Source organism: Martes martes (assembly GCF_963455335.1).
Source record: "Martes martes genome assembly, chromosome: 17".
NCBI lineage: Eukaryota > Metazoa > Chordata > Mammalia > Carnivora > Mustelidae > Martes > Martes martes.
Genome location: NC_137905.1, coordinates 16,752,170 through 16,776,484, shown reverse-complemented (window position 1 = coordinate 16,776,484; position 24,315 = coordinate 16,752,170). Strand labels below are relative to the sequence as shown.

Genomic DNA, 24,315 nt, shown 5'->3' with positions numbered 1-24,315 from the left:
CACTTGACACTGGTACTCCAGGATCATGACCTGAGCCAAAGGCAGTCTCCCAATTGACTGAGCCATGCAGGTGCCCTCTTCTTTTCCCTTTCTTAGCTTCATTCTATTCCTGGGGGACTTTGTGCACCAGTCAGTGTTTCCAAGCTCTGTTCACTCTATAGGCCCAAGACTGTACACATAGGCTATGCAGAAAATTTGGGGATCTTGGGTACTTGGTACATGGTCTAAAAGTAGGATTAGGGCAGTGGTTCAAGTGAACATAAACTGGCTCTGCACACACTGTCAGACATGAGCCTCTCTAAAGCCCTCTGAGTCTAGTACTCCTAAAAAATACATTGCATGTTCATGTTCTCAAGCATTTAGATACTTTACAGTAAAACTTTCTTTCATTGCTAGTTAGTCACCAAAGCTTTTAATTCCGTCTGTTAAGACACACAAATCACATTAGCTGTTTTTTGTAGTGACTCAGCAGTGGTGATTTCTATAAGAAATGAGGGATGTAAAATTTATGCTTTTTTGTTGTTGTTGCTGTGACAACAACTGACTAAAACTTGATTTTAAAAGTAAAAATTTGAAGTGTTTTCAAAGATTAGTTTCTATTTTTTAATCTATAATTGTTGGGGCACCTAGGTGGCTCAGTTAGTTAACTGTCCAACTCTTGATTTCATCTCTGTTTATGATCTCAGGGTAATGGGATCAAGCCAGAGTCAGGCTCCACACTAGGCATGGAGCCTGCTTGAGATTCTCTCTCTCCCTCTGCCCCTCCCACCCCGCTCACACATGTACTTTCTCTAAATACAGACATACATACATACATACATAAAATTTGTAATTGCTAGAATTAATGTTATGGTTTAAAATTGTGGGGGTGCCTGGGTGGCTCAGTGGGTTAAGCCTCTGCCTTCGGATCAGGTCATGATCTCAGGGTCCTGGGATCGAGCCCCACATTGGGCTCTCTGCTTAGCAGGGAGCCTGCTGCCTCCTCTCTCTCTGTCTGCCTCTGTACCTACTTGTGATCTCTCTCTCTCTCTCTCTCTCTCTGTGTCAAATAAAAAAAAAAAAAACCTTAATAAAAAAAATAAAATTGTCTGCGGATTTCTTTTCCATTCAGTTCTCTATATGTCATTTGTTGGACCATCTATGTAGCACACTAAGATAAGTTATTCAACTTCATTCTTATATGTGCACATTTTGTCTTTTTATTCACAATTAATTAGCTCTTTATAGTTTCTTTATAATATCATTTCACACTGTCATGTCAAAAATAAGAAATTAGAAAATAAGGTGGGGCTCCTGGCTGGTTCAGTCAGTAGCGCATACCACACTTGATCTCAGGGTTGTTAGTTCAAGGCCCACATTGGGTATACAGTTTACTTAAAAATAAGTCAATAAAAGTAAAAATTTAAAAGAAATTGAAAGTAAGGTGACTCATTTCCCATTCTGAATAAGTTAGGGAATATAAAATAAATACATTGAAAAATAGAAATTAAAATATTTTTTAAAAATTACTATATAGGCATTTTAAGCAGAAACTTGGAATTTATTTAACTTTATCATTTCAGAACTAAACCCTATTCTTAGGCCCATTAAATTTTAAGTTGCCGTAGTAGCTGTAGTTGATATGACTAGATGTAATAGTCCAGCGATTCTCCATTAATAATATACAAAGATTATTTTTTCCAAGGCTTTACAAAAGGAATAATTGTAATGTTACATATTCTCTATGTTCATCACAGCTTTTTTCAAATTTAGTTCAGTTAGTTGACAAATGTTTCTCAATCAGTTTTTTTAAGTAAATTATTTATGTAGATGAATGGTAGATTTTTGTTATCTGGTATTGCACTATATTTGATAATTTTTAAAAGTTTTGTGTCGGGGCGCCTGGGTGGCTCAGTGGGTTAAAGCCTCTGCCTTCGGATCAGGTCATGATCTCAGGGTCCTGGAATCGAGCCCCGCATCGGGCTCTCTGCTCAGCGGGGAACCTGCTTCCCCCGCCCTCTCTCTGCCTGCCTCTTTGCCTACTTGTGATCTCTCTGTCAAATAAATAAATAAATAAAAGTTTCGTGTCAGTTTCAGGGTGCCTGGGTGGCTCATTCAATTAAACCAGCATCCACCTCTTGATCTCAGCTCAGGTCTTAATCTCAGGGTCATGAGTTCAAGCCTAGCATTGGGCTCCGTGCTGGCATGGAGCCTACTTAAGGAAAAACAAAAGTTTCATAACAGTGTTCTACTCATCACATATCAACATGAATACTGCTGTAAGAAGGATTTTTTTTAAGTTGCTGTTGCTTTTGTTTTCATAAGTGAGCATGTGATACTGCCCATTTGGTTGCTGAATTTTAGGGCATAGATTGGTGGTTGTAAGAACTTATTTCTTGGGAGTGCCTGGGTGGCTCAGTCGTTAAGCGTCTGCCTTTGGCTCAGGTCATGATTCCAGGATCCTGGGATTGAGCCCCACATTGGGCTCCTTGCTCAGCGGGGAGTCTGCTTTTGCCTCTGCCTGCTGCTCCCCGAGCTTGTGTAGACTCTCTCCCTCTCTCTCTCTCTCTGACAAATAAATAAAATCTGTAAAAACAATAAAACAAAACAAAAAATGACTCATTTCTGCTTAGACTTTCTGCTAAACAAATAATAATGTTTTATGGAAAATATTTCAATTAAAGATTTTTAAGATACATATTTTTTTAGGAAAAGCTTAAATAAATACATCAATCTTATTGTTTTGTTTTGCTTTAATAGCAACAGCTGGTGCTTTGAATGTAAATGTGAAGAAAGAAATATCTAGTCCTTCAAGACCTTGCTCTTTTGAAGAGGCCATGAAAGGTACCAACTCGTTTCTTTCCAAAAATGCTATTTTGTCTAGCAACTCTTACTATTATGTTTTCTTTTGTGTACTTGGAACACTTAGCAGGATATCTTCTATATCACAAAATAAATATTTGTTTAACTTTACTGAATGCAGAAATTTGTTTCCCAACTTGGTATTTCCCCTTTATTCACCGTATGAACAAATTGTTTTAAAGTATATGTTGGAGTTGGGGCGCCTGGGTGGCTCAGTGGGTTAAAGCCTCTGCCTTCCGCTCAGGTCATGATCCCAGGGTCCTGGAATTGAGCCCCGCATCGGGCTCTCTGCTCGGCGGGGAGCCTGCTTCCTCCTCTCTCTCTCTGCCTGCCTCTCTGCCTACTTGTGATCTCTGTCTGTCAAATAAAATAAATAAAATCTTAAAAAAATAAATAAAAATAAAAAAAATAAAGTATATGTTGGAGTAGAGGAGATTTTTTTGTTTTGTTTTTTATTCCCCAATGTTAAAAACGTTAAAATATAAAATATAATAATTTATGTAAAATAGAGTCTATAAAGCTTCTTGCTACCAAAATTAGTACTTGACATTAAAATTTTGAAACTGAAGAGACCAAAATTTGAACTACTTTGAAAGAATTCAGTATTTGCAAAGTTTCTTTAGTTTTTTTAGTTAATATTCTTCCTTCTGACATCTTTATTTACTCCCTGCCAGTCCCAAGAAACAATGAAGATATCTTCAGGATGTTTTAATGTAAAAAAGATTAGGTCTGTCTTTCTTTCTCCCTTCCTCTCTTTTTTCTCTTTTTCTCTCTCATCCTCTCTTTTTCTCTCTCTTCCTCTCTTTTCTTTTCTTTTTTTTCCAGCATGCAAACTACACTGTGCCCAGCCTATAATACCTCAGGTGGCAGAGGGGCCAGAAGGGAGTAAATTTTTTTCTTAAGAGATTTCTAACACAACTAGATACTCACCAGTGATGCTTTTTTGCCATTACATATGAAGATGTCAATTACATATTGGCCATTGATTTATTATAATTCTAGCCTTTATTTATCTTTTACTGCCATGAAATTCATAGGTTAAATCAAATTAAATTTTAAAATTAAAAATACTTAATCAAATACAATGGATTTTTTTATATTGTCAGTAGTAAAATTCAGCATTTGTATATATACCATGTTCAGTATAGTTTGTCATTTTAATTTCTGACCATGAACACTTCCAGAGTAGATTAGTGAGGAATTATGCAATAGTAAATAAACTGCAAAATGTATCTGATTCAACTACAGGAAAATTTACAAATCTGTATAATGGATAACCATAGCTTGCATTTATCGAATGTATATTAAAGTGCTAGGCAATATGCCGTACTCTTTACTGGCACTATCTCATTTAATCTTCCAAATTCTGTGAGGTAGATAATTTATTATTCTCATTTCACAGATGAAGAAACCAAAGTTCCAAAGAGGTTAAATAATTTGCCCAAGGTGACTTACCTAGTGTTAAAAATAGATAGGTTGAGCTCTTGTGCATAAGGTAACACATCTACGCAAAAACAATTTAAGCCATGTTTGTTAGATCAATAAATCTATAATTAATGAATCATTGAAGAAAGTTAAGGATGTTTGTGGTCTTTTTTTTTTTTTTTGCCAACTTCACCATCCCTGCTTTTCTCCAATTTTTTTTCTCCAAAAAAAAAATTTTTTTTTTAAAGATTTTATTTATTTATTTGACAGAGATCACAAGTAGACAGAGAGGCAGGCAGAGAGAGAGGGGGAAGCAGGCTCCCTGCTGAGCAGAGAGCCTGATGTGGGGCTCGATCCCAGGACCCTGGGACCATGACCAGAGCTGAAGGCAGAGGCTTTAACCCACTGAGCCACCCAGGCACCCCTCCAAAAATTTTTGATGGTACTTACATAGAGTATCAGACTGAAGGGTCACTAATCTAATCCAATGTAATCTCATAACAAGATAATGAGTTGAAGGTTAGAAGGTTTTATTTATTTATTTATTTATTTTAAAGATTTTATTTATTTGAGAGAGAGCATGAGAGGAGAGAGGTCAGTGGGAGAAGCAGACTCCCTGCAGAGCGGGGAGCCCAATGCAGGACTCGATCCCGGGACTCCAGGATCGCAGGACTCGATCCCGGGACTCCAGGATCATGACCTGAGCTGAAGGCAGTTGCCCAACCAACTGAGCCACCCAGGCACCCCGGTTGGAAGGTTTTAAATGTCATGTTTAATTTTCAGTAATAAATGATCTAGTCATTTGGTCAAAATCTTAAAAGGCTAAAAAAATGGATAAGAAACACACAAGTAAAAAAAATTTTTTTAAGTTATAGAAAAAGAGAAAGAAATATACACGTTATTTTTCACAATTCAAACCTTATTTGACAGTTTTATCAATTTAAATCATGATTAATTTTTTGAAGATAAAAAATTGAAAAAAATTAACTTGAATACTAAACATTGGTTTAAATTTTTCACTTGTCATTTTAAATGGAATATCATTATTTGGAGATTCCTGATCAATGAAGAAAAAATAGTAGCTTTCAGAACCAGCAGTTTTCCTTGACTTGTGGCTTATTTTTGTGATCCCTTGAAATCAGAGCTTTAGTATAATGCCAAGGGGTCATCTGAGAGATTTAATTAAATATACTTCAATGATGAAGACTGAGCAACATAAATGACTTCTAACTTTGTGTTCTGGCAGGAATCTTCCAAGTAACATTCTTATAAATAGCTGTCAATTTTATTAAGATTTAGAACTTGATATCCAAATAATGATATTATTGAAAGTATTGAAAGCTTTTGCTTTAAAGTAAGTTTCTAATTCCTTAGGGTTTGGAGGGAGTAGGTAGAGAGTAAGAAGGATAACTGTACAGCTCACTCAGTGAGATACTAAATCTAGAGCCAGTATATCATGATTCATCTTCAGTTTTACTTAGCTGTGCGTATATCCTTAACACAAAAGTAATACAGATTAAATAATATAAAGTATACAGTGTAAACTGTTAACAGTTTCTTGAGCATATTTCCAGGAAGTTTTCTATATCTAGTAGGCACAGGTAGACAAGAGGGGACACTCTAGAAAGATGGCTCAAAGACTCTGTGATATATCACAGGTGATAAACCTATAGGTTTAGGACCCAGGGATAAAGTATAGTTGACCCTCGAATAACTCAGGTTTCAACTGTGCAGGTCCACTTATATGCAGATTTTTTTCCCAATAAATATAGTGTATTCCTCTATGATTTTAATAGCCTTCTTTTCTCTAGCCTACTTTATTATAAGAAAACAGTATATAATCACATACAAAATACATGTTAACTCTTTATGTTATTGGCTAGGCTTCTGATTAACAGTAGGCTATCAGTAGTTAAGTTTTGAGGGAGTCAAAAGTTCTATATGGGGGGCACCTGGGTGGCTCAGTCGGTTAGGCATCTACCTTCGGCTCAGATCTTGGTCCCAGGGTCCTGGGATTGAGCCCCATGTCGGGCTCCCTGCTCTGTGGGAGGCCTGCTTCTCCCTCTACCACTCTCCCTGCTTCTGTTCCCTCTCTTGCTGTGGCTCTCTCTGTCAAATAAATAAAAATCTTAAAAAAAAATTCTATGTGGATTTTCAACTATGTGTCATGGTCAGTGCCTCAACCCTCACATTGTTCAAGGGACAACTTGTATTGATGTGCATTCTCTTGGTTTCGGCTTTGTAAGGAGTGATTAATTGGGTAAGTGTGTAAAATAGTTGAGAGCATATACTTTTCTTTAACTGATTTTAGCTATGTGGAAAGGTTTAGGAGCTTGGAGAAATCGTATCTCAATTTTATTTTATAGGTGAATAAGCCAAGGCTTAGAGAAGTTAAGTGATTTACTCAAGGTCACACAGCTAGTAACTTGACAGCTTGCAACTTAGATTGCTCCCAGACCTGTGGCTTTTTTACTCCACTATTTCTTCCCCTATAAACCTTAATCTATATTTTAACCAAACATATTTGTACTTGACCTAAATGCTGCTTGGTAATAGCAAACTTATAGTAAAGACTGTTCTAAGTTTCAAAGATTATTTGGCATGAATGGAAGTGAACACTATTTAAAAGTTGTTTGGCGGTGCCTGGGTAGCTCAGTTGGTTAAGCAACTGCCTTCAGCTCAGGTCATGATCCTGGAGCCCTGGAATCGAGTCCCACATCAGGCTCCCAGCTCCATGGAGAGTCTGCTTCTCTCTGACCTCTCCCTTCTCATGCTCTCTCTCTCTAATAAATAAAATCTTTAAAAATAAATAAATAAATAAATAAAAATAAAAGTTGTTTGGCATAAACTATCAGTACCATTATTCTTCACACATTCAGTTTGATATTTGGATGATTAAATGTGTCTATCTTATTTACCTTGTGGATTTTCTGAATTTGCTTAAAAGTTCTTCCCTAGCCCTTACATAATACACAGATTTCACATGTTTGGGGTTTTTTTTCCTCCTTCACTAAAATGTAATTTCCAGGCAGTTGGACTTTATCCATCTCAGTCATCACTGGAACCTGAAACTGTGCCTGAAACTTTGTAAAGGATCATAAATATATAATGAGAATGTAGGAAGGAAAGATAGGATGACCTCTCTCAAGCCATTTAATATTGTTTACACGTCCATTAAAGATATAGTTGTGGGTTCTGGGACATAATATATAGATTCATTTTTCCCTGTCCCTCCCATCTAAATCTACCAAATTACCTGGGAAATAATTGAGCAATCATAAAAGCACTTTGAAATATAGAGAGAAGAAAGTGGACTGGCTAGGGACCATAGAACTTGAAGATTGACACCAAGTGAGTTTCCTGGGTTTTCTTTAATCTGCCATTTTTCTGAATTGGGCACCAGAGAAGTCTACAGCTCAGAACTGGCAACAGGCACAGAGAGAAAGAATAAATCAATAAATAAGCATGAGTAGCCTGCTCTTGAAAACTAGGAAAAGCAAAGACTGGCAGAGTCTTGGTGGGATGACTTATACCTAGTGACAGCAGCTGATCTACTAGCAAAATCTGGGGGCTGACTCATCCCCCACCCACATGTGTAGTAGCAACAGCAGAACTTGATACAGTCAACCCACTGCATGCCCCACACCTGCAAAGTAGCCGTGGGCCTGATATACTAACAGTAAAACCAAAGAGGGCCCAATACAGGTTTCACATAAACCAGAACCAACAGATCAGTCTGTCTGGTATCATACCAAGCAGTAGTCTTTCAAATTGTATGTGAGATGGGTCTAAAATACTTTTTTTTTTTTTTTAAAGATTTTATTTATTTGACAGAGAGAGAGATCACAAGTAAGCAGAGAGGCAGGCAGAGACAGAGGGGGAAGCAGGTTCCCTGCTGAGCAAAGAGCCCGATGCGGGGCTCAATCCCAGGACCCTGAGATCAGGACCTGAGCCAAAGGCAGAGGCTTAACCCACTGAGCCACCCAGGCACCCCTCTAAAATACTTTTAAATACGTGCCTTGTACATGATCTAAAGTTTTTTCTCAGTTAAAATTGTATTGTGAGGGGTGCCTGGGTGGCTCAGTGTGCTAAAGCCTCTGCCTTCTTCAGCTCAGGTCATGATCGAGTCCCGCATTGGACTCTCTGCTCCGCAGAGAGCCTGCTTCCTCCTCTCTTTCTGTCTGCCTCTCTGCCTATTTGTGATCTCTGTCTGTCAAATAAATAAAAAAATCTAAAAAAAAAAAAAATTGTTTAAAATTAAAAAAAATTGGATTGTGAGTTGCTTTGAATCTAGGTGAAAATAGGTCTGAAAACTCATGAGTAAATGACCCATTTTTCAAAGTAATAAAGTATAGAATATCAGAAGTTAAGTGAGCACTTCCCTCTCCCTGAAGATAATCAGTTCCCACAGGAGTTGTTTTTAGCCAGTTAGCTGTAAGACAAATTGAAGACCAGAATTCAGATATTTTAAAATCAAATTATTATAAAGATAGCTATCCTGTTCATACACCATGTGCCATTTTAAAGTCCTCTTTGGGGGCGCCTGGGTGGCTCAGTGGGTTAAAGCCTCTGCCTTTGGCTCGGGTCATCGTCTCAGGGTCCTGGGATTGAGCCCTGCATTGGGTTCTCTGCTCAGCAGGGAGCCTGCTTCCCTCTCTCTCTGCCTGCTGCTCTGCCTGCTTGTGATCTGTCTCTCTCTGTCAAATAAATAAAATAAAATCTTTTAAAAATAAATAAATAAATAAAACAAAGTCCTCTTTGTAGCCAGCATTTATTGCCAGTATTAAATTAAGAAGTTTAACAGCTATGCCTTCTGGGGAATTTGTATTTCTCTCTATAGGGAATTCTTAGGTCAGAATTTGGCTAGGTGTTCTGTTCAGAAGACTATCATTAGTGATACCAGTAGGCTGCACCAAGTGCCAGTAGCACAGATGTTACACAAAAAAAGAAGTCAAAGAAAAGGAATCAAGGACAAAAAATAGATATAATGAAATGGTAGAACCTACCTTATCTGCTATGGATTACCTGTCCTTAGTGTAAATCTATAACTATTTCTGCAAACTTGAGTAGAAGAAAGTGGAAAATACTCACTGGTTTTGCTTTGGAAATTTAATTGATAAACTTAAAATAGTTTTTTAAATTTCTGAAATGAAAAAATAATTTAAGTTCTGCTTAAAGGGAAATGTGCTGGGATACCTGGGTGGCTCAGTAGGTTAATCTTCTGCCTTTGGCTCAGGTTGTGATTCCAGGGTCTTGGGATTGAGCCCAGTGTCAGGCTGGGGCTTGGGCTCCCTGCTCAGCGGGAAGCCTGCTTTTCCCTCGCCTACTGCCCTTCCCCTTTCCCCTGCTCCCGTTCACTCTTGTTCTCTCGCACGCACACGTGTGCGCTCTCTCTCTCTCTAATAAATTAATAAAATATTTTTAAAAAATAAAAATGAGGGGCGCCCGGGTGGCTCAGTGGGTTAAGCCTCTGCCTTCGGCTCAGGTCATGATCTCAGGGTCCTGGGATCAAGCTCCACATCAGGCTCTCTGCTCAGCGGGGAGCCTGCTTCCCCCGCCCCCCCCCCCGCCTGCTCTCTGCCTACTTGTGATCTCTGTCTGTCAAATAAATAAATAAAGTCTTTTAAAAATTAATTAATTAATTAATTTAATTAAAAAAATAAAAATGAAAGAGAAATGTACTCATGTCAACTTAGCATATACAAGTTTTCTAAGACATTAAGCTAGAAAAGCAAAGTCTATCTGGTTACTTGGTGGCATATTCTAATGAGACACTTGAGTTTTGTTGAGAGAAATGTTCAGACAATCCTATAGCCCAATAATCCTATTGACTTTATGTGGCCAGGCAACCATATGCTAAGAGGAGAGTTGTAGTTGAGTAGCTTTACCCTGGATATTTCTAAGCTGTATCCTCTAATATATTGTGGAAATGTTGATTAATATAATTCATGGTACTTTGAAAGGACCCTAAGGGATATAGCTTGATAATTGAACTATGTAAGTTTGTCGATACTTAACCCAGTGTCATTCAGGCTCCTATCAGAAGTCGTCAAGCCTCTACTACTTCAAAAAAGGGAGGACACATTTTGGTACACCAGTTTTATATCTCATGCTACCAGCATAGCATCAAAAAGTAGACATTTAAATCATGACAAAGAGTCAGCATATCATAGAATGAAATAGTTGATGATGTTAGTGATTTTAAACTTTTCTTTCTTTTTGTGTGTGTTTGTATACAGCCATGAAAACTACTGGTTGTAACTTAGATAAGGTAAATATTCTTCCTAATGCTCTGATCACTCCACTCATATCAAGCAGTATGATTAAGAGTGAAGATGTTACTCCAATGGAAGTAACAGCAGAAAAAAGATCTTCCCCTATTTTTAAGGTGAGTTACATTGTTTAGTACCCCACATCTTCATCTCAGTTATACAAATTGCTAGTTTGATTTCTTTTCTCCATGTTTGTGCTTTTTACTTTTCTTGTTTATTTCACATGTGTTTCTCTTTAGATGCAGGTAATGAGTTTTGCTTTTCAGAGTGATTTAACATGCTAATAAAATAGCCTGCAAAGTGACTTCCAATATACCTTGGAAAGGGAAGAATTAATATTAGCTAGACTTGTGGGGTATGGGGTATTAATGAAAGTGTAGGTTTAGTATTTTCGGAATTGGAGACATTTTTTCCCCCAGTCTTTTTCTGTAACTCCCTTTCCCTTTTTCACTTATTCTTTTCCCTCCAAAATGTTACCAGTGATCCACAAGATGGAGGTATTTTTTAAATTTACTATTAATTCATGAACTATAGAATTAATGTGTTCTTCCTGTCCTAAGCACATCAATAACTGATTATTTTTTGTTTGACTATTAGTTTAGTCAAACTGATTAGTTTTAGTCAAAACTGATTTAGTCAAAACTGATGAGTTTTTGTTTGACTATCTGTGCTTATAACATTTATTAAAAAGATATCCTAATGACAGTCAGATATCATGGTATCATCAGAGAATCCTAGTCTCACCTGTTTTCTGAAAAAATAAGATAGAGTGGAAAATTGGTCCTGCATATACATATGTTTTTAGAATAATAATTTTTGAAGCATCTTATGAGTTAATTTAATATTTATATAGACATATTATTTGGGGATTTTTATTTTTTAGACTACAAAGACAGTTGGATCAACTCAACAAACGTTAGAAAATATCTCTAACATAGCAGGAAATGGGTCCTTTTCATCGTCATCCTCTTCCCACTTACCTTCTGAAAATGAAAAGCAGCAGCAGATTCAGCCTAAGACATACAACCCAGAGACACTGACAACTATCCAAACACAGGACATTTCACAGCCTGGTACCTTTCCAGCAGTTTCTGCTTCTAGTCAGTTGCCCACCAGTGATGCACTACTGCAGCAGGCAACCCAGTTTCAGACCAGAGAAACCCAGTCTAGAGAAGTGCTACAGTCAGATGGTACAGTGGTTAATTTGTCACACCTGACTGAATCATCCCAGCCACAGCAGCAGTCACCACTGCAAGAACAAGCGCAGACTTTACAGCAGCAGATTTCATCCAATATTTTCCCGTCACCGAATAGCGTGAGTCAACTACAGAATACGATTCAGCATTTGCAAGCCGGAAGTTTTACAAGCAATACTGCCAGTGGCAGCAGTGGGAATGTTGACTTGGTCCAACAAGTTTTAGAGGCACAACAACAGTTATCTTCAGTTTTATTTTCTGCTCCAGATGGTAATGAGAATGTTCAAGAACAGCTTAGTGCAGACATTTTTCAACAAGTCAGTCAAATTCAAAATAGTGTAAGCCCTGGAATGTTTTCCTCAACAGAGCCAGCAGTCCATACTAGACCAGATAATTTAATAGCTGGAAGAGCTGAAAGTGTTCATCCACCGACTGAAAACACATTATCCAGTCAGCAGCAGCAGCAGCAACAGCAACAAGTGATGGAATCATCAGCTGCGATGGTGATGGAGATGCAGCAGAGTATTTGTCAGGCGGCTGCCCAGATCCAGTCCGAGCTATTTCCTTCCCCTGCAACAGCAAATGGGAACCTTCAGCAATCTCCAGTTTACCAGCAGACGTCTCACATAATGAGTGCGTTATCTACCAATGAGGACATGCAAATGCAGTGTGAATTGTTTTCTTCTCCACCTGCAGTTTCTGCAAACGAAACTACTACAACCACCACACAACAGGTTGCAACCCCTGGCACGACCATGTTCCAGACATCAAGTTCAGGAGATGGAGAAGAACCTGGAGCACAAGCAAAGCAGATTCAGAACAGTGTCTTTCAGACCATGGTCCAAATGCAACATAGTGGGGACAGTCAATCTCAAGTTAACCTTTTTTCATCTACGAAAAGTATGATGAGTGTGCAGAATAATGGTACTCAGCAGCAAGGTAATGGTTTATTCCAGCAAGGTAATGAGATGATGTCACTCCAGTCTGGGAATTTTTTGCAGCAGTCTTCTCATTCACAGGCTCCACTTTTTCATCCTCAAAATCCTATTGCTGATGCTCAGAACCTTTCCCAGGAAACTCAAGGTTCTATTTTCCACAGCCCAAGTCCTATTGTCCACAGTCAGACTTCTACAACGTCCTCTGAACAAATGCAGCCTCCAATGTTTCACTCTCAGAGTACCATGGCTGTGCTCCAGGGCTCTTCTGTTCCTCAAGACCAGCAGTCGGCCAACCTGTTTCTTTCCCAAAGTCCAATGAATAATCTTCAGAGTAACACAGTAGCCCAAGAAGAACAGATTTCATTTTTTGCAGCTCAGAACTCCATTTCTCCACTTCAGTCAACATCTAACACTGAGCAGCAAGCTGGTTTCCAGCAGCAGGCTCCAATATCACACATCCAGACCCCTATGCTTTCCCAGGAACAGGCACAACCCTCCCAGCAAGGTATGTTCCAGCCTCAAGTGTCGCTGGGCTCCCTGCCTCCTAATCCAATGCCTCAGAACCAACAAGGAACGATCTTCCAGTCTCAGCACTCGATAGTCGCTATCCAGAGTAACTCTCCGTCCCAGGAACAGCAGCAGCAGCAGCAGCAGCAGCAACAGCAGCAGCAGCAGCAGCAACAGCAGCAGAGCATTTTGTTCAGTAATCAGAACACCATGGCCACGATGGCATCTCAGAAGCAGCCACCACCAAACATGATGTTCAACCCGAGTCAAAATCCAATGGCTAATCAGGAGCAACAGAACCAATCCATCTTTCACCAACAAAATAATATGGCTCCAATGAATCAAGACCAGCAGCCCATGCAATTTCAGAACCAGCCTCCAGTTTCCTCTCTTCAGAACCCAGGTCCTAACCAGTCTGAGTCGCCACAAACCTCCTTATTCCATACCTCTCCTCAGATTCAGTTGGTCCAAGGGTCACCCAGTTCTCAAGAGCAGCAAGTGACACTGTTCCTCTCTCCAGCATCCATGTCTGCTTTGCAGACTAGTATGAACCAACAAGACATGCAGCAGTCTCCTCTCTATTCCCCTCAGAACAACATGCCTGGAATCCAGGGAGCCACATCTTCACCTCAGCCACAGGCGACTTTGTTTCACAACACTACTGGAGGCACAATGAACCAACTACAGAATTCTCCTGGCTCATCACAACAGACTTCCGGAATGTTCTTATTTGGCATTCAAAATAGTAAGAAATTCTTTCTGATTTCTTATTTCTTAAATGTTACTAGTTGAAATGGTCAGATCATTATTATTTTTATTAAAAGGAAGCAAAACACAGGGGTCTTAAGAGCACAGATTATACTTAAAACTGAGTTCAAGTCCCAGCTATACCACTTATATACTGTGAGATCGTGGACAAGTTATGTGACCTGCAAAAGCTTCAGTTTCCATATCTTAAATGGTGGTAATATTATGTACTTACTCAAAAAGGATATTGGGAGGACTAAATGTGGTCATGAATGTAAATGAATGTGTTTGCCATTTTAATCTATAAACTTGAAAGGAAAATGAAGTAAGAATGACAAAATGTCTCTGCCAATTAAAGCAAGTAGTTTCCAAGGAGGTAGAAACTCATCTTTAACGTTTATATACCAAGGAAAATGTGTAGGACTTAAGATTAACGAAGCAAAGTTGTATTTGTATATCACTTAGAGGAGACCTGGGATGAATTCCAGTACCGTTTGGTAAAAACCTTTTTGGGGGGCTGTCACGTGCCTCCCTTCTGGTTCTTTTTTGAATAAGCACAATAATGAATTTGCCCCGGCAACTAATAAATATCTTCTTATGAATCTTAACAGAAAGTAACTAATCAGGTAGCTTCTCTATTTTAAATGTCTCTGCAGACTGTAGTCAGCTTTTAACTTCTGGACCAGCTACCTTGCCAGATCAGTTGATGGCCATAAGTCAGCCAGGCCAACCCCAGAATGAGGGCCAGCCACCTGTGACAACACTTCTTTCTCAGCAAATGCCAGAAAATTCTTCACTAGCATCCTCTATAAACGCCAACCAGAACATTGAAAAGATTGATTTGCTTGTTTCATTGCAAAACCAAGGGAACAACTTGACTGGCACCTTTTAACTGGATGAGTAAGTATTGCATTTCGGCTTCTTTTTTATTGAAAAGCATCAATAAATTGTATTATTCTGATATAAACTGTATCAGATTTGGGTTTAAGTAATAACACTTTTTAGACCCTACTCTTTTGAAATACGACTTTCTCACAAGATGGCACTTTAAAAAAAAAATATATATATATATATATATATATTTATTTATTTATTTGATAGAGGAATCACAAGTAGGCAGAGAGGCAGGCAGAAAGAGACGGGGAAGCAGGCTCCCGCTGAGCAGAGAGCCCGATGCGGGGCTCGATCCTAGGACCCTGAGATCATGACCTGAGCCAAAGGCAGAGGCTTAACCCACTGAGCTACCCAGGTCCCAAGATGGCACTTTTTTTGATCTGCATAAGTTACTCTGAATGATAGCTCGTAGTTGTATTGTTAGTACTAGGCTATCCTTCTGGTGCTAAGTTTCTTTGCCATGGAATGACAGAATATCCAACGAACATCCAACGAATGTGCTATATATTGGATATAATTACATCTCATTTCTCCCTTGCTCAAGAAATACAGACTGAGTTAGAAAAGTCTGTGGAGGTATAAATATGATGGAGTATCATTTATAGTACTATAATATACTTTGGGGACATACAGGGTAATGGGAAATTTCTAAATGATTTCACTCCCTAGTGAGTTATATTCAACTTCTCCTTCTTTTTTAGAATTCCATGAAGAAAATTCTGATTCCAAGATGTCCTGAGATCACGTGATTCCATGAGGATTTTTGAACTGTTACTTTAAAAACAAAACAAAGTATGAAAAACTGTGATTGAGTAAATGGGTAGATTTTACTCTTACTGCAAAAGAGCCACATCAGTGCTGCCTGTTGCAGTGATTAGCCACCATTGGTAACATCTTCGTATTTTATATTCCTAATAACAGTGATGACTGAGAATCTATTTGAGTTTCCAGCTGACAGAATTAATTGTTGCTATTTTCCTAGGCACTGTTTCTTTAAAAGTACAGTTTAAATCCAAAAGCTGGACTGCTCAGTTATTATTGCTATTAGAAAGTAATTCATAATGTCATGTTTACTTTCGTTCTTTTTTCATTTTTCATATTTTATTTCCTGCATTGTTTTAGTCAAGTAATGGCTTTTAAAAAAGGAAAGTTCAAATAGTAACTAAAACTAAGGCTGTGATTTTTCAATATAAAAAGCACAGCTATTGGCCAAAGTGAAGGAATCTTTTTTCAGCTTTTAGGGAGAAACTGAAGGGGTAACATTCTGATAAGTAAGCTGTATTAAGAGCTCTACACAGATAAGAGGCTTCTTTATCACAAAGGCAGACAACACACAAACCGAATGCTGTTGATTTTATTTTTCAGAGAGTTGTTAATTCTCTGTGTTTCTCTTAAAGGGTTTAGCCATAACTGTGCATAGAATAATAATTATCTTGCTCTATCAAAAAATGAAGGGGGTAATGTGTGGTAAATTATGTTCTGATATCCTCCTACAGCAGTTAATACTGACATAGCAATTTGAGTCTGCTTTCTTCTTATCCCAGTCGTGGACCGATGTTCCCTTTTTATATTCATTTATATTCTTCTCCCCCTCTTCTTCACTTTTTTTAAGACAATTAGGTGTAATATACTGTTAGCTTTGTGACCCTGTAACAACTTAAAGGAAAAGGCCACTTTGGTGTGGGGTAACCCAGCAACTCCTGCAGCACAGGTGGGGCAGGGGGCTACCCTTTCAGGAATGAGGGGAGCTGATTCCTGAGAAACAAACAATGCATTTTTTTTCCATGAACGGTGCTGTTCTGAAGTCTTCAAATTTTCCCTCTAATAGGAAACAGTGTACATTTTAATTTAAAAAAAAAAAGGCAAATTCAAAAAATTTCTTGAAACATCACTTCTCCCTGAACTGCAGTGAGTGTAATTCACTTGTCACCTCAGTGCTTTACGGTTTGAAGTGGTCACTTATCTGATGGTTCCCACAAGCCTTGGGCTTTACAGGGTCATATCATTGACTTAAAATGAAGAATTAACTTGTGTTACATCTATAGAGAGCAAAATTACACACTCCAGAATTTGCAGTTGTAGCATTAGTTATACAGTTCTGGGTGTTCTTGCCACCCATGGGATGCCCACTTCTCTTCTCACTACAACCTGTTGTCTGGACACATGGCTTATGTCTTTTTTTCCTTTTGGCATGTAGAAAGCTGTTAATACAGTTTAAGGCCAAATTGTGTGTGGCTTCTATATGTAGATAAGATGTTTTGGTATTCATGTCCGTTTCATTTATTTTTTTAAGTGTACAAAAAAATAGCCTGTTAATTGTTTGTTGAAGGCTACTTTTCTGTTTGTTTTTAATTTTTTTCTATCCTATACATTTAGTTGACCTTTGTGGAATTGTGGTGTTGGTTTTGTTTATACAGCCAGATTTTTTCCCCCTCTTTGTGGTCTTCCTTAGTTCTTTGAATGCGCTCTTCTAATTTTTTTTTTCTCTTTGTTCTTATATATTCTTTCCTCCACCCCCAACCCTTTCTTTCTTTCTCTCTCTGATTGAGAGGCATTGAATTACGTTTTCAGTAGTACAGGCTTCTTGCCGATATGAAGGGAACTTTTCAGAAAGAGACCTACTCTGGGTCATTTACTTTTGAATACAGTTTTCAATCGTTCAAGTTTTGGATGGTTTATATCTAATGTGTGTTTCATTTTTTTGGAAAGCTATATTTTGTATTTAGGAAATGGTATACTATTTTGCTATTTGTACTGAGTGAGTACATTGGCATAAATATAGAAATTTATATATATACATATATATAAACTATTCTTTTTTTGCCACACATTTTTGTGGTTAAATTTGTGAGTTTGTCTGATGTTCTACCACAACGTGGCGTCTGATAACAGTGAGGGGGGGGGGGTTTGTTATGTCTTTATTGAGTATTTAAGTATCTTTTGAAACAAATGACCTGTTCATCTGTGGCCATTCCATCAGGCAGTTCCTTGATGTTATTAGTGGGCTAAAGGCAGCTTACTGTGTGTTTGCTGGATCTTTTACTCAGCAAAATGTTAAGAGTAAGGAAACCCATGTAGGCAGTTATGTCAAATGGTGTTTCACAAGAATGAGCCATTCAGTCCTTGCTCACTATATATTTAATATTTTATTGTTGTTATTGTTATTAATTGGCTTTCTGTATTCTATGCCTTTTATTTATAATGACACTAAAAAAAAATCCCATGTTTGTAATTTTAATAACATTTTCCCCATCTTGTAATATCCAGAGCTACTTTATAAATTCTCTGAACCAAAAGCATTTTCCTCAATATATCATCTCTCCCCACCCCGTCAGGAAAAAATTACCCAATATAGTTCAGGTTATAAGAAGGACAGCCACACAATCCAGTGCTTCAGTTTTAAAATGTAAAACTCTAACTGCAGAGTTATAAAGAAGTAGCTTACCCAGCAGGTATAAAAATAAGAAGTAGAAATAAAATACTGTAAGTTTATTTCTGAGTTTTCTGACTTTTTTTCTAAGAGATTACACAGGAGACTCAGGAAGTCTATTTGTTCACCAAGTTCCAATTAAAATGTTTGTTAACACTGCTCTGTGGATGAAGTGGTGGCAAGAAGACTGGCTTGTGTGCTGACTTCTGTTCTGTTGTTTAGCAAGAGGCTTATCATTGTAAAATGCTGATTGCCAATGCCAAGTCACCAGGGACCAATTTTCTGTTTAATAGTATCTAAGTTTAGAACAGAACATATACCTGAACTGTATAGTGGCTTGATTGGATGGAGGCAGAAAACTCTATTTTTATTTTCATAAATTTTGTGGTTATTTATACAAGGGCTGTGCTATGCTACCATATTCTTATTCAATAATGATAAATTTTTTTTAACATTGTTTAATGTTCCTTACCCCTAAAGGTCAATGTTAAGTACAGGATTCTGAAAATTTGGTTTCAAAAAGCATTTCTCTTCTTACTGAAGAGTTAGCTCAGTGGTCAGTGGTTGATACTTGTGCTAATAATACAATTTCCAGATTACTGTTACAAATGGGAGAGATTCCAAGAGCTAGCAAAGGCCTTAGAAGCAACAATTTATTAAATTTATTTATGGCAGAAGGACCTAAATAAACTATGAACCTTTTTTATTCCTTTATATTGTTACATTCAACTGCTCTTGCTTTTAGCGGCTCACCTTAATGCTTGGAGCTTATCTGTGTGTGTGTGTGTGTGTGTGTGTGTGTGTGTGTGTGTGTGTGTTATTCCTTATTGTCATTCCATTATATATCCACACCAACATGGGAGAAGATAAGTAGAAGTCATATTTGCTTCAGGGCTTTATCATGTTACCTTTGTACTTAGAGTATTGTGCTGTTATTTAGTGCAAATCTGTTTTTACCAGTCTCCCTAGCACAGGTTTTTGAAGGGCTTTATTATAAAAGCAGAATTAGTGAAAGATCTTCCTTCCTTTTCTTTTTTGGTAATATTGTATATGCTGTAGTTGAGAATTTCATCATAGTGCATTTCTTGTCCATCATAACTTCAGTTAATCTGCCTAGGAAAAATAATGTCAAAGGAAATGAGAGAGAAGTTATATCTGAACCCATCTAGAACTAAGATAATAATCCTTTAGAACAATTAATTCTAACTCTAATACCGTTTCCTAGTTGATTTTTTTTTTCTAATTAATTAAAAAGTATATGAGGCCAGTTAGCTTTACTCTGCTTCATGACCACAGGCTTCATCCCTACTCAGTGCAACCGTGTTGTATCTGCACAGCTTTGGTTATAAGGAGGGACTCCGTGAAGACAGAAACTATATAGTTCGGCAGCTTTATTAGAAAAATAGCTCAGAGTTCATGCACTAGTAAGTTAGGTTAGTAGAATTTCATATTAAAAAGGTTTTCTCCTCTGCTTATTTGTGTCACTGAAACTAAATCATGGACATAATGTTCATAATGCAGAATGCAGTAAATATCAGAGTAACATAGTGTCACTTGTGAATTGTCCCAGTGCTCTAATTACTTCTTTAATCCCATTTTTTTCCATGCCATTCTAGCCTCATTTATTAATAAAATTCTATTTTTACTCCACTTTCAGGAAATTTTTTTAAATCAATATTTTATATCTAAATCAAATGCTTGTGGAAAAAGTGCCTTTTTACCATGATAGTGCCCCTTTCTTGTATTTTCATTTTTCACTATTGCCAAAAACAAATGCACAAATGATTTCATAGCCCCAACTTCAATTTTTCCATTTAGTCATTCTTTTCTCCATTTTTTGATCACTGTAGAAAACAACTTCATAAATTTCTCCCTTTGGCCTAAGAGTAACAGAGAAGATACATTGCTAGAATTGTTCCTTTGAGGGATGGTAAGTAATAAATTATAGAATTATACTGTTTCAGCTTTATATAAATTATCTAAATTTATCTTCATCTTGATCAACTAATGATAGGTCTTATCTGAATGCTAATGAAAATTTTATTATCTTTGAGACTCCATGTACACAAATGATTGTAGTTAAATTTCAGGAAGGAAGTATTTAAAGCATCTTCTCTGATCTTACTCAGATGGATGAAAATAAATCACTACACATAGTTTAGGTAAAAGCTGTCACATCAACTTTTCTAACTAGATAAGGCCATGTAATTCATCGTAGTGCACCTTTTTCCTGTCAGAACCTTCATAATCTTTATGAAAAATTGTGTCAAAGGAAATAAAGAAGTTATATTGAAATCCCTCTAGAACTAAGATAATGATTCCTTTCAACAGAATACAGTTGAGTTGAGTGTCCCTCTGGTTTTTGTTAATTTTGCTTCTGTTCTAGCTCCTTATTGCAGTGTTGGTGCCTAACGAGAGGGCAGGATAACAGTAGCTTTGAGATAGAGCTGCTTTCCCCATGTGAGTATTTCTTTGACTTAGTGGCTATGAAGACTGCAAACCTTTATGCAATATTCTTAATACCCAAAAGATATTATGCACTTTAATCATTCCAAAGAAGTCAAGAATGCTGTATAGTGATGATTCCTTCTTAATGAATACATCTTAACTCTTTATGTCCCTTTTTATTTTGGATAGCCAGCTTGGTATAAGTATTATGTGAATATTTTCTAAAATGACTGTATAGTAGTACTTAAGACTTTGAAATGTAATTGACTATATGAGGAAATGATTACACTTCAGCAGATCATTTTAGAAATATTAAATGTGCAGCTTGCTAATCTATATGTTTGAGACTTAATTAAAATCAGGTATCTTCCAGTATATTTTGTGTCATGTTTATAAGAACCTTGTAGTATAGAGTTTTCTACATAAACAGTATAAACCAGTGGTTTTCAAAGTATGGTCCTCAGCCCACCAGCCAACATCAGTATCACTTGGGAACTAGTTAGAAATGCAAATCTTGGGCCCTGTCACAGACATATTGAATCAGAAACTCTTGCATGGGACCTAGCATTCTGTGTTTTAAGCCCTCCAGGTGATTCTGATGTATGCTCATTGGAAAACCACTGGGGTGAATGTTATACAGTAAGATCTAGAAAGGTTCCCTCCTAGTCATACAAATAGTTATATATTGTTCTTTATATAAATTCAGCTTAACCTGGTTACCCATAATCATTTATTGGCAATGATAATTTATTCTCAGTACTGCCTATAGAAATATAGTATGTTTTATGTATATAAACAGTTTAGTTCTTGATAATTCAGTTAACTTAGTTTGGCATTCTACTACCATTTACTAAAAAGTTTACATTAAATGACTGATTTAAATATATAGGTGCAATCTTCTATATTTCTTTTAATTGTTATGATATTTAAGTAGCTAAAACAATTGACGGGTGCTAAAGTCTCCTGTTTATCCATGAAATGGGTACATTGTGGGCAGTGATAATATAAGCTTTCTTTTCATTGCCTCTTACTTTACCAGCAGACCACAATTTTGGTCTGGCTAGACCAACTCTCAGAATATCATTCCTTGTATTTATATTTGTATCTGAGATATTAAACAAGATGGCTGGCCAGGTCAACAAAGCACCTTATTTAATTTCTTTTTTAAATAGATAAAACTTATTTAAAAGTAGCTTGGTTTGTATGAGAACCGATGCAGTAGAGATATAGCTATTCTTGGAACTTACGCTTCAGACAAGCATTATTTACTAAAATAAATATTGGACAAGACAGTGCATTATATAATCTGGGCATTTCTCCTTTCTCAATTGTATGCCTCTGGTGAATATAAAGTAACAAGATAAGTAGATTTATCCAGTCATTTTAATCTCCATGCGTATTCAGTACCTCCATAATTGCTGTAATCTTCCTTCCACTGTTTACAAATCACCCAATTAATTAACTCACGGAAGAAAAGTGCACATTCAAAATAAAAATAATTGTATACTCACTTTATAAATATCACCACTGCTGTCTTTGCTTAATACTAGCAGTGGAAATATAAGTGGCTTACTCTACAAACCTTGGTGCTGGCAATACATAGGCAAACTGTGGGGAGATGCTCTAGGTACATTCCTTCTTTCTTATTCCCTGTCCCCTCTACCCCACTTTATTGCATAATATATACCTGTATCCAAAGAATTCTACCACAATTCTATTTGACTCCAACTTTTAATATTTCTTCTAAAAGACCTGTGTTTAACCATATCATCCTTGCTCTCTTTTTTTCCCCAGAAGTAATTTGGTTTGAAATAGTTTATAGGAGTTGCTTCTTATTTTAGCTAATGAACCTCAGGACAACACACACACACACACACACACACACACACACACACACACCCCATCTCAGATGTTTGAGTGTGGCTTTGGAATCAGACTAATGTGTCCAATAAAGAACTGTCCTGCACTGAAGTGTTTATGACTTTAGTAGCTACAAACTGATTCCAGTGACATTGAGCTAATTTCTTTTGAACTAATGAATGTATCTGCTCACCTTGCTCCCTTCTAATTGATAAGCTCCAAGTAGTGGCTACTTTTTTTGGTCAAATTTTAGAGTTTTATGTACTTCTTTTACTTAGTCTTTTAATTAACATAGTGCAGATATTTCATGAACCTGTTCTCAAGTGCTTTAGCTACCATTCTGCCGTTTAAATTTTTTACTTTTATTTTATTTTGCTTGAGCACACTGGTCAACCACTGAACTGCCTTCTTCCATTGTCCTGCAATGATACAAGGATTACATTTTTGTGTATATGGCTTTCATAGTTGGGATTTCAGAGCACTGACACCAGATATTTTCAGTTTATTCTGTGGGGGAATTTCATTTGCATCTATGTTTTTAGCTATCTGTGATAACTTGTTAAATATTAAAAAGATATTTTGCTTCTATTGGAACATTTGTATACTCGCAACTATATTTCTGTAAACAGCTGCAGTCAAAAATAAAACATTGAAAGTTTTCATTTTGCAGTGGGTAACTGTCTTTTTTCCTCAAACTTTGTGAATGAATTCATATCCATGATTGTCAGTTTTGAGCAACATGAGTATGTGGCTGAAGTTATAAAATCATTTGGAAAAGGTAAGAAATACAGATCTCTTTTTGAGCATTTACTTTGTGCCTAGTAGTTTTGCCAGCAACATACAGAGTGACTTAGTGTGGTAGCAGATCATGTACCACAGAGGTAATTTTGCTAAAAATGAAATCTCCCCAGCCCTCAGTCAACTACCCAGAGGCAATAATCCCTTTTTGTCGTTCTTCTGTCAGTTATTTCCAAATATATATATTGGTGTTTACCAAAATGTGGTGTATATATAACATACCACTAGCGGTATTTGAAATGAGAAAAAAAATCTGGGACGCCTGGGTGGCTCAGTTGGTTAAGCGGCTGCCTTCGGCTCAGGTCATGATCCCAGCGTCCTGGGATCGAGTCCCACATCGGGCTCCTTGCTCCGCAGGGAGCCTGCTTCTCACTCTGCCACTCTGTCTGCCTGTGCTCGCTCTCTCTCTCTCTCTCTGACAAATAAATAAATAAAATCTTTAAAAAAAAAAAAAAAATCTATGTGCGCCTACTAGACTATGGAGAAATGTAATTGATATTAAACACAAATACAGATGATACATAGATATCATGAGTATGATAAATAAAAATATATGATATATCAATAAAAAATATATGAAACTTCAAAAGCAGTGCTTTAAATCGTATGTTTATACCTTCTTATCAAATACAGACTGTGTCTGTTGATCTATGAAAGTGACTGAATTTTCAACATACCCAGATGTATATGAACACAAATTGTCATTTTAGGAGACTGTATATATTTCAATAATGCTACCATTGTTCTAAATGTGTTTAAAAGTTTTCTTTTGGCATTTATTGACTTCAACAGCACTGGAAAGGAGTGATAATGAAATGAAATTCAGTAAGTATAAATATCAAAAAGGGTGGCAGATGGGTTAGATGGGTAATGGGTATCAAGTAGGGCACTTGTTATGATGGACACTGGGTGTCATATGTAAGTTAGGAATCACTGAATTCTACTCCATAAACCAATAT

General features: G+C 37.1%; 1 protein-coding gene across 1 annotated transcript in view; it reads left to right on the top strand.

Moving 5' to 3' along the window:
• NFAT5 (nuclear factor of activated T cells 5) overlaps positions 1–16,670 on the top strand; it is a 107,949-nt gene extending 91,279 nt beyond the window's left edge. Inside the window, exons 11-15 of the mRNA XM_080828660.1 lie at positions 2,740–2,823; positions 10,506–10,654; positions 11,422–13,924; positions 14,583–14,826; positions 15,522–16,670. Of these exons, the coding sequence (XP_080684786.1) occupies positions 2,740–2,823; positions 10,506–10,654; positions 11,422–13,924; positions 14,583–14,818 (2,972 nt within the window). The 3' untranslated portion in view covers positions 14,819–14,826; positions 15,522–16,670. The remainder of the gene's footprint in view (positions 1–2,739; positions 2,824–10,505; positions 10,655–11,421; positions 13,925–14,582; positions 14,827–15,521) is intronic.
• The last annotated feature ends 7,645 nt before the right edge of the window (positions 16,671–24,315 follow it).